At 45.4% G+C, this 10,235-nt stretch overlaps 1 protein-coding gene across 1 annotated transcript in view; it reads left to right on the plus strand.

Annotated features, from left to right (window-relative positions):
- Positions 1 to 10,054, plus strand: part of LOC123019391 (gilatoxin-like) — a 15,081-nt gene extending 5,027 nt beyond the window's left edge. Inside the window, 3 exon segments of the mRNA XM_044422219.1 lie at positions 6,361 to 6,650; positions 8,582 to 8,721; positions 9,911 to 10,054. Of these exon segments, the coding sequence (XP_044278154.1) occupies positions 6,361 to 6,650; positions 8,582 to 8,721; positions 9,911 to 10,054 (574 nt within the window).
- Positions 10,055 to 10,235: the final 181 nt, after the last annotated feature.

The raw sequence follows: 10,235 nt of genomic DNA on the forward strand, positions 1-10,235 counted from the left end.
TATCACCTAACCTGTACTTATGACAGCTATTCCTATGCCCCAAGTGCAAGACCTTGCACTTATCCACACTGAACGCCTTCCTGTTGTCTCCTGCCCACTTCCATAGTCTGTGCAGATCCTTTTGGATCTGGAGTACCTGCTCCTCAGTTGTGGCCACTGCTCCAGTTTTAGTGTCGTCTGCGAATTTGATCAGCAGACTGTTCATCCCTTCTTCCATGTCTTTAATGAAAAGATTAAACAGGATCGGCCCCAGGACAGAGCCCTGGGGGACCCTGCTTGTCACTGGCCACCATCCCGATGATTCCCCATTAATGGTTACCTTCTGCTTTCGGTCAGTCAACCATGCCCAAATCCACCAGACAGTGCTTTGGTGTATCCTAAAACTCCTCAGTTTCTCCACCAGGATATCATGGGGCACTTTGCCAAAGGCCTTGCTGAAATCCAGGCATACCACATCCACTGCATCCCCTCCATCTAGCCATCGCAAAACCTTATCATAGAATTCCACAAGGTTTGTCTGGCAGGACCTGTTTTTGTGGAAGCCATGTTGTGTGGCTGTCAGCCTCCCTTCCCTACCTAGCATCACTAGATCTCTCTCTATTATAAGCCTTTCCATTGTTTTTCCTACAATGGATGTAAGACTAACCAGTCTATAATTCCCCATGTCCTTTCTACTACCCTTTTTGAAAATTGGGACCACTGATGTCACCCTCCAGTCCTCTGGAACTTCACCCGTTCTCCATGAGGTCTCAAAAATGGAGGTAGGAGCTGGGCTCCGCTGCCCAGCTCCTACCTTGCCTTTGCCAGTCCCCTGGTCACTCCGTGCTCTCTCCCATCCTGTGCCTCTGATGCTCCACCAAGAGGCCAGAGCCAAAAAACTTACTGATATCCAATCCCGGTTGGCTGACCTGGAGGTTTCAGCGGAGCCAAGACCTGGCTGAAGCCCTCTGCCTTGCCCTCTCTGGGAAGGGTTGTCTGCCCGGCTCAGGATACAGAAACTTGTAGTCCTCTGCCAGGGCTACAGCCTCATCCTCATTTTCAGCATGCCACTCCTGAACCAATGCTGCTCTTCCTCTGCATTGGGCTCACCCCCATACAAGTCCAGATTCTTGGCCATGAACCTTTATTGGGACCCCCACCTCTGAAGGACCAGTGCAAGACGCACCCAAGCTCTGCTCTTGCAGTTTGGTAGCCATTCTTCCGGCAAATCTGTTTGCCAAACTCTGTGGCAAATCACTGCAGCCCGGGGATTATACCAGGGTCTTCAACTTTCTCAACTGGATCTGGGGGATTACTGGTCCAATTACAAGCAGTCCTCATTGCTCCAAGGTTGGATTAGTAAGAGAAATCTCCTGAGTCATCTTAATAGGAGCGGAGGCCAAAACACACATGCGAGAGCCAATGTCACTTTTCTCACATCTTAGATCTCAATCTCGGCACTCTTTTTCCTGACAGTAAATGTCATGGGACATAATGAAACTTCTTCTGGGCAACATGTGCACAAATGACACAACATTATTGCATCCTCAATTCCTGGCAGGATGCATGTTTTCCTCAATGCCTGAGAAGGGATCTCTTCCCAGAGGAGGATAGGCATGGGATGTCCTGTTTCATAACAGTAATTTGAAGATGGCTGTTTTCACCCTATGCACTAGAATCTTGGGATTCTGGGATGGGCTGTATGTGGTCTTTTCTAAAAGCCAATGATCAAACTAAAAATAAAAGAGGCTTCAGCATTTCTCGAATGCTATAACAGAAGCATCGACCACTTGTTTTTCTATCACACCTGCTTGGCAGTGCACACAAATGAATGTAAAACAGTGCCTCTTCCCTTCTGTGTGGGGCTTGGTCTTACCTTGAAGAATGAAAAGCTTGGTAAACAAAGAATGGTTGATTCATCACCTTCTGTATAATGAAGCAGGGGCCACCCTTTTCTTAGGAAGTTCCCTCATGAAGGGGAAGGCTTCGCTCAGGAGTCTTGCAGCAGATTTGGACTCCCCAGATGGTTCTCGCTCCCCACCTCCTTTCCCTTAAACCCCTATAATTTGGGGTTCCTCACTTTGAAAGTTGTGCACATTCCCGCACATTCCTCTCTGCTCCCCCTACTAGCAGTCCAAGAGAGTGAGATCCTTCTCTAAAGACTTAGTGGCAGGAAGAACTTTAATTTAAAATATACAATTTTGGAAAGTTTCTCTTTTGCCTTTCAACCCCCTCCACTGAGAGCTTCTCCAAATTGAATTCATCCCTTGAGCTGAAAGGGGTTCAATGGACCTGGCTTGATTCATATGCAACACTCGTCCCAACATGGTAAGTGGAACTTGTAAGCCCCCCTAGGGTTGCCGACATGACTTCAGGTGTTAGGCAGTTTTGGCAGTGGGCATGTGTGTTTATTAGGCCTCTGTGTAACATCCGTTAATTTTTAGGATGTTTTTCTTAGTTCCCTTTGAATAAATGAGAAATGCAATACAATCTCAGAAATTGGTCCCCCTAAGTTCAACGGGACTCTCTCCCACATCAGTGTGTTTGGAATTGCAACTCTAGCTGCTGTCCCTTTCATCCAGAAAGGATTCTGTTACTTAGACTACCATCCCATACCAATTGACCTGGGAGTATGCCCCACTGAATCCAATAGGATTCAAGAATCCAATTCCTTAGTAGGAATGCATAGGATCTCATCATGAAGAACTTGTTTGCTAAATACCAGGAAAAGTTGAGCCAAAGAGTTTCCTTCTAGTGCCATGAATGAAGATTTTGGATCAGTAGTTCAAAGTGTTGAACATCTCAGGCAATAGATCTGAATGCCAGAAGCTCTCAGGGGCCTTCCTGTTCTGACCTCAAGCTTTCTGCAGGAGCTCAACACACCAGAGGTCCATTTGGACTCTACAGGAGGAATATTACCTGGCGATTTACTGAGGATTCCTTCCCAGAAGATTAGCGCATCCTTCTTATACTGGTTTGTTCCTGAGGGATTTCCGCTCTGCCTTTCTGTATGTCCTTTTAAGTTTCACTACAAAACACAAGGTCACACTGCAGTATAGCACAGAATGACAAAAATTAATGGGGTTCCTAGAGCAAATGGTGGCACCATCTAGGAAAATACCAGACTTTCCTCATGCTAAAAAAGCCAAGAAAATAGCCCGAACCCTTGGGAAAGGCCCTGGAGGAGGATGGCCTTGTGTAAGGCATCCCAGGAACCCAATAATACATTACATAAAAAAGTGTTATGCCTTACTCATAAGGTGACTTTGAGAAGCAGCCTTGGGAAGAATTTGAGAGTTTGTGAGATGCCAATCTACAAGGAAAGAAATGATCATGAATAAACCTTATTCTAAAAAGGTAACTGTTCCCAGATCAGCCTGTTGATATGGTACTTTTTGAAAAGCTCATAGTTCAAGGACCATCAGATAAAGCCATCAGGCCAAGTGATCATACAGTGATATTTTATGTGACCTCTTAAAGATGAGGAGCACCAGGTTTCAGCTTATCAACTTCTTTCAATGGAAATGAGATGCAACTATACTTTTCCACATGCTGCTCCAGAGGTGTGGAGGCAAGTGGGATTGAACTACAAATTGGGTGTGTTTGCATGGCATGACAAACTACTCTGGGAATGGTGGGTTGGCTATTGCATTGGCAAACCATCAAGCAAGAAATGGCTGGGCTCTCTGTGGGTTTTTTGCTCCATCCCCTTCCCACATACTCTGTCCTCCTGCAAGTATCCCTGCAGTAGAACCTGAGGCAGGACTGACATCTCTGCCCCCTTCCCCCCAGGTTTAAGCCTTTTGTGTTCACTGTTGCTTCCTTTGTCTAATCAATAAAGGATTCAAGAATTATAGACATATGGATCAATAAGGGATTATTTTAAAAATGGAAGCTGGCATACAGGGTAAGGAAAACCATTAATTTAATTCCTAAAATGTAAGTCTATCAGAACCTAGGAGCATTATTATTCATGCATAATGAAAAAGTGTTTGATAGAGTTGAATGGCTACTTATAGCAATATAACATTTGGACAATGTGTTAATGAGTTTAGTAGTAAGAATAGCATCAAGTGGATCTTTATCGGTTACTTTGGATCTAATTATGGACACAAGACAGGGTTCATCACTTCTCTTCAGTTTCATTTGGTATGTTTATGGAGACTTTAGCTCCTGCTATTAGAGGGGAAGCTTCTTGTAAAGGGCTATACTTTCTCCCCTGCGTAAAAGGTCTAAGGTTTTACTTTATAGAGATAGTTTGGTAATTTCCTCTTTAAAGCAAGGATGGGTAGGTTTGCCTTTTCCTTCTTTCATCATTTTCATGCTTCTTCGGATATTTCAGGTAATAAAGATAATTTTCCAAAAACTGTTTAGGATGGATTTAATTTATTAGAAAATTAAGATGCAACTGTCTAACAATTTACTGTACAGCATATATCTGTAATAAGAAAATATCTGGGAATCCTGAATTGTGTAGGATTTAGAGCCAAACCCAGAAAAGAACTATAAGAAATCACTACAAAAGTCACAGACAATTATGAAGAAATGGTTAGAAATGGAGTTCTCATAGAGAAGAAAAGCTTGCACAATTTCAATGAATGTCCAATGGAATATTATTTTCCTGTTATCCAATATTCTGTGCAACTGGCTGAACTGGTGAACTAATCACCCTGTTGTTGTTGTTAGTCACGAAATCGTGTCCGACCCATCACAACCCCATGGACAACATTCCTCCAGGCCTTCCTGCCCTCCACCATCTCCCAGAGTCCACTTAAGCTCACACCAACTGCTTCAGTGACTCCATCCAGCCACCTCATCCTCTGCCTCCCCTTCTTCTTTTGCCATCTATTGTTCCCAGCATTAGGCGCTTCTCCAGGGAGTCCTTCCTTCTCAAATCACCCTACAATCACATTAATTATTCTGAGCTATCTTGGGAACAGGGAAGAATCTATCTACCTTTATTTTCAAAGTATTAAGAGAGCATATATTTGGGATTGGATCAATGGAACCAGGTTGAACCAGGTGTGGAATGGTGAGAATCTGGCACCTTTGGAGCACCTGCGGATGGACTTCGGAGCATAAATAAAAAGGGAGCAGTGGGTCGCTTAACCTTGAACTTATCTCCCACTTCTAAAGCACAGAGGAGCCTCTCACCAGGCCAAGCTACCACCATGGGACCTGCCAAATTAGTGGCGCTTGTTCTGTTGCTGCAGCCTTCTTTGGGTAAGGACCAGCATTTCAGTGCAATGTAGCAGCAACCTGAGGTGGGGATGGTGAATGGGGTGCAAAGTTGACATGTATCCTTTTCCACCTGCAACTGCAAGAAGGAAAGCTGCATTGCACTTATTTCTCTCTGTCTCTTTCATTGTCTTGGTCTGCATTGCAGTGTTGGCAATCCCTATGCAGATTATTAGGGGCAAGGAATGCCCCAAGGATACACATCCTTGGATGGCTCTACTCTCAAACGACAAATAATCCCACTGTGGTGCCACACTGATCCACCCACAATGGGTGCTCAGTGCTGCTCATTGCTACAAAAGGTGAGGGATGATACAGTGCCAGCAAATCTGTTTGAATCCAATTTCGGCTCTTGGACAATCCTTCAGGTACCAGCTACCCAACCATTTGCAACGACGGAGTACATGTGAAGGGAACGCCCACTGTGGCCTGCACTTGCCTTTTATACATGGAAAAGTTATATCCAAGTAAATTTCCATTTCACTTTTCCAAATACAAATGTGCGGCCAGCACAGAACAGGAAAGCAAAATACTACCAGTTTCATGAGTCAACAATTATGTTGTGACTTTCCACCTGAAGGCAGTCGTGAGAGCACGGTCAAACACATGGCATGTTTTGAGCAGTGAAGGTGAAGCTGAACTCTTTCAATGATGGGAGTGGTGGAGCTTTTCCTGCCTGCAGTCTGTATGCAAAAAGACATTCTGGAGGCTCCCATTTCATTGATGGGATGGCCCAAAACCAAAAGGGGGAAGAGTGAGCTACAGGCTTGGAACAAACAATATCAGCATGTTGTAACTGAATGTTGCTCTTGCCAGTGCCTGGCCCTGAGAAGAAGCACTTCAGCCTTTTTAATGGGAGGATGCACAAAAGTAGGAAACACCAAAATAATTGGGGTTGGATGAAAGAGGGTGGCCTTCTCGAGAATCCCTGAGGAACAGAGTGGGACCGCTTGTTAGCCAGATCTGGTTCCTGGGCTTAAGACTGCCCACCGCACTGTAGTGTGTAATTGACAGCTGTTCTTAGTAGTGAGGTTCCAGGGAAGTGATCAGGAGAGATAACCATCCCAAGCCAGAGTGTAGTCCACCTACCTATCTGCTGCTTGCTTTGAGTCACCCCTGAACCCCTTGCTGGCTTTTCTGTAGGGAGAGACTCTGGGTAAGGTTGGGACTGCACAACATAGAAGAAACAAGAGGGGATGAGCAGGTGAGGGAAGCTGTCGGCACCTTCTGCTATCCTGACTCTCCCGGCACCACCATCAGCAGCTGCCCACGCTTCACCGAGGCCCTTGAGGATGACATCATGCTGATCAAGCTGGACACCCCTGTTACCCCTGTAAACAAGCACATCGCTCCAATCGCCTTGCCTGACTTTGCCACTCCTGTGGGGACACAATGCATCATAATTGGTTGGGGCCTCACTGAATCAATTGTCGTTAAGGCAGAATGGCCCACACAAGGCTGAGCGTACCTTGAGCCATTGGCCGAAACCCAGGCTAGTTTTGGGTACTCATGTTGGTCATAGGCATAAATGGGCCAGTTGGATCACTTCCTTCTGAGATGTTGAATGGGCTTGGTGCTGTGCTGTGTTTTCCTCACCTGCAGGAGTCCCTTATCTTCCTGGATTGGCAAATGCTGGAATTGGAACTTTGGAATCTTGGGAATTTTAGAACCCCTCTCAAATATCGCTGTCATGGGGGAGGACCTCTCTGTGCATAATATGGCTAGCACAGTGGGCATGGTCCTTCCAAAAGCACGACGTTTCCAGAAAGCAATCTGGTGGGATTTCAAGTAAATGAGGTGACCAGGAACTGAAGCACAAAGCAAGGGTGGGGTTTGAATTCCAAACCACAAAACCAGTCTTGGAATCCAAACAGAGGCCACGGGAGAGCAAGTGTTCCCTTTGCAGCATAGCAGTCTTGTTGTTTACTTACTAAAGAACTTAGGACATGAAAAAAAAGGGCAAGGCTGGGACCCTGAGGAGCATCCGCAAGGATGCCAGGGACACATGGCTGTCCAGATGCACCATCTGAATGCTCAACAGACTAACTTCCCAGGCACAAAGGGGACTGTTTCATCAAACAAGTGCTCTTTATCATTCACTGACACAGGCAGGAGATAGTATATTTATTTATTTATTTATTTTTCGATTTATATCCTGCCTTTTTCCTACTAAGGGCTCAAGGCAGCTTACATCATTCTCCTCCTCCATCTTATCCCCACAACAACAACCCTGTGAGGTAGGTTGGGCTGAGAGGCAGTGACTGGCCCAAAGTCACTCAGTTGGCTCCATGGCTGTGCGGGGACTAGAACCCGGATCGTCTGAGTCCCAGTCCCACACTCTTAGTCACTACACCACACTGGCTCTCCACACCATAGCTGTATAAGAACTTGCATTTCAAATTATATTCTTTCAAAATACTTTTTAGTTAGCTCCATGCTTTGTTTTATTGTCTCTTTTCAGAATTTTGCTGCTGTAATCACTTTCTTGTGCTTTGGGTTTTGTTTTGTTTTGTCATGCACATTATGTGCATTGCCTTTGGATCTCTGTTTTCAAATTAACACCCTTTGCTATATTAAGTACCTTTCTGGGGGATGAACTCTCTAAAGGAAAAGTTGCATTTTTTCCAGAGGAGGCCCTGCCAGTTTCATCCAGTTCCTTTTCAAATGCTGATTCTGTACAAAGCATGCCTTGCCCTCACTTCTTTTGGGGTACATGGGCAAGTAGGCCAGCTGTAGGAAAGGGCAAGATCAGTGGGGTGAACACATGTGCATAACCATAAAGAAGGAAATGCTTCACCAAAAGCAAGGGAAAAAATGCAAAAAAGGAGAAAAACTTGGAGCTGCATGCCTTGGCATGTGCTAATATATGCACAGGTGCCTTTTTGGAAAGGGCTGCCATCAGTTAAATAGGAGCACGATGCAGCTCAGTGCAGGATGCAAGCCAGGGAGCGTGTGACCGGACGTGCTGTCCTAATTCTGCTTACGGGCAACCTCAAGGCTTCCTGCTTTCCCACCTGATTGTTCCTTATCGTCAAAGCAGCACAGCAGATAGGGACACCTTGAGACAGAAACCAGCTCTCCTGAGCATAGGACACTCGGCCACGCTGTTTTGCGGTGCCTCCAACATGGCGCTCTTTGAACAGCGCAAGTCAGAAGAGAGGAAGAGCTGCAGGAGGGTTTCTAGCCTGCAGCCTCAGGGGGCCCACTCTGCATGAGGCCCCAAAAACTCTGAAAGAGGCATTTGCACATGACCAGACTGTTTAAAAGAATCACAGATATTTCCAAGAAAAGCAATCCCTTGCAAGCTTCTTGCCAGATCAATTTATCTCTTTTTTTTATTTTTTTATTTTTTTTTTTGCTTTCAGAACCTTTTCCTAAATTTCTCTCTGTGCTTCCATCAGTACTATAAATAATAACTTTTGCAAGATTGCTTTCACAAAGCCGAACATCACTGAGAACATGTTATGTGCAGGAGTTCCAGAAGGAGGGAAAGGCGTATGCAGGGTAAGGAGGTTTCACCTGTGGACAAAGAATTGAGGGAGGGAGGGATGCTCCCAAAGCCATGGGCAAAGCCCAAGCTATGTTCAACTCTGGACTTCTTCAAGTCCAGCAGGCCAGTGATTGGCATATGAAAAATACAGCTTAGTCCTTGCTAAACTGGCAGGCTCTGCTAAATCAGAGTAACAGACATTACAGCACAGAGCTGAACAGGTGGGTCCTAGAGCAAATCAAGCCACGACTCGCCCTGCAAGCGCAAATGATGAAACCGAAGCTGCTGTACTGCAGGCACATCCTGGGAAGGCAAGACTCACAGGAGAAGGCAACCATGTCAGGGAAGGTTGAAGGCTGAAGGGGAAGGGGAATACCTAACATAAGAGGACTCCATTCAATCAAGGATGCCACAGCCTTCAGCTGGGCAGGCCTGTCAAAGACAAGGCATTGTGAAGGGAACCCATGCAGTCAATATAAAATGCATAGACATACAACTCACCAGAATGGAGACGATTGACCAGGTGAAGCGGGGAAAAATTTGTGGTGCCTATTCAGCTTGCTTCCAGGGAGGCTACTGTAGACTGGCAACCTCAAGGTCCTTTCTGGTCTCTCTCCAAACAGGACTATCTTCTGTAAAATAGATTTGTTGCAACTGTGTTGTGATGCTGTAGTTCTCCTTCACAGGGCACAGTCCCAAAGACAAAAAATCTTAAATATGACCAGAGAGCTGTTCCGCGCAGATGGAACCTGCCTGAACCAACAGCTCTTAAAACAACCTGAGCAGGATAGAGAAAATTGCAGGACTGTTAAAGGGCAGAAGGGCAACCACTCAGTGATTTAAAACAAAGAAACAAACACAAGCTTTGTGAAGCATTAGAACAGTAGTTTACAATGCAATATGGAGAGTTGCATCTTCCTCTGACTATAAATACCTATTCTGTATAATTCTGTGAGTACACACCTTCCTTTGTGCTACACAGATACATGACAGGAGAAGTCAGCCTAACAAGGAAGGAAAAAAGCTTTAATGTATTAATGCAAAACATTTTATGCAAGTGCCAATTTTTACCAAATGGCTGTTTCCCTCCCCCATCACAACACAACACCAGCGTGGCTTCCCTTCCTGGATTGATTGTGGCCAACGAACCATGCTTTGCAATGTCTCGACCATGTCTCACCACGTGTTCTGTTCTCTCAACAGGGTGATTCTGGGAGACCTCTTGTCTGTGGTGGAAAAATCCAAGGGGTTGCATCTTTTACAGGCAAGCTCTGTGGTCACTCACTGTATCCCAGTGTGTTTACCAAGGTCTGCAACTATATCAACTGGATCCAGAGTCCTATCTGAGCAAGGGAAAATGCCCTTGCTCTCCAAGAAAGGATTGTCTGGAGAAATCTCTTCAGTCACATTACTGGGAGTGGGAAGGAAGGGAGGGACACACCTACTAGCCAATGTCTCTTTTCTTTCGCATCATAGGCAGCCTGTTTTTCCAAGCAGGAAGCCCTCCTTGATCAGACAAGACTTACTT

The sequence above is a fragment of the Varanus komodoensis genome, unplaced genomic scaffold (assembly GCF_004798865.1).
Source record: "Varanus komodoensis strain SLA01 unplaced genomic scaffold, ASM479886v1 scaffold122, whole genome shotgun sequence".
NCBI lineage: Eukaryota > Metazoa > Chordata > Lepidosauria > Squamata > Varanidae > Varanus > Varanus komodoensis.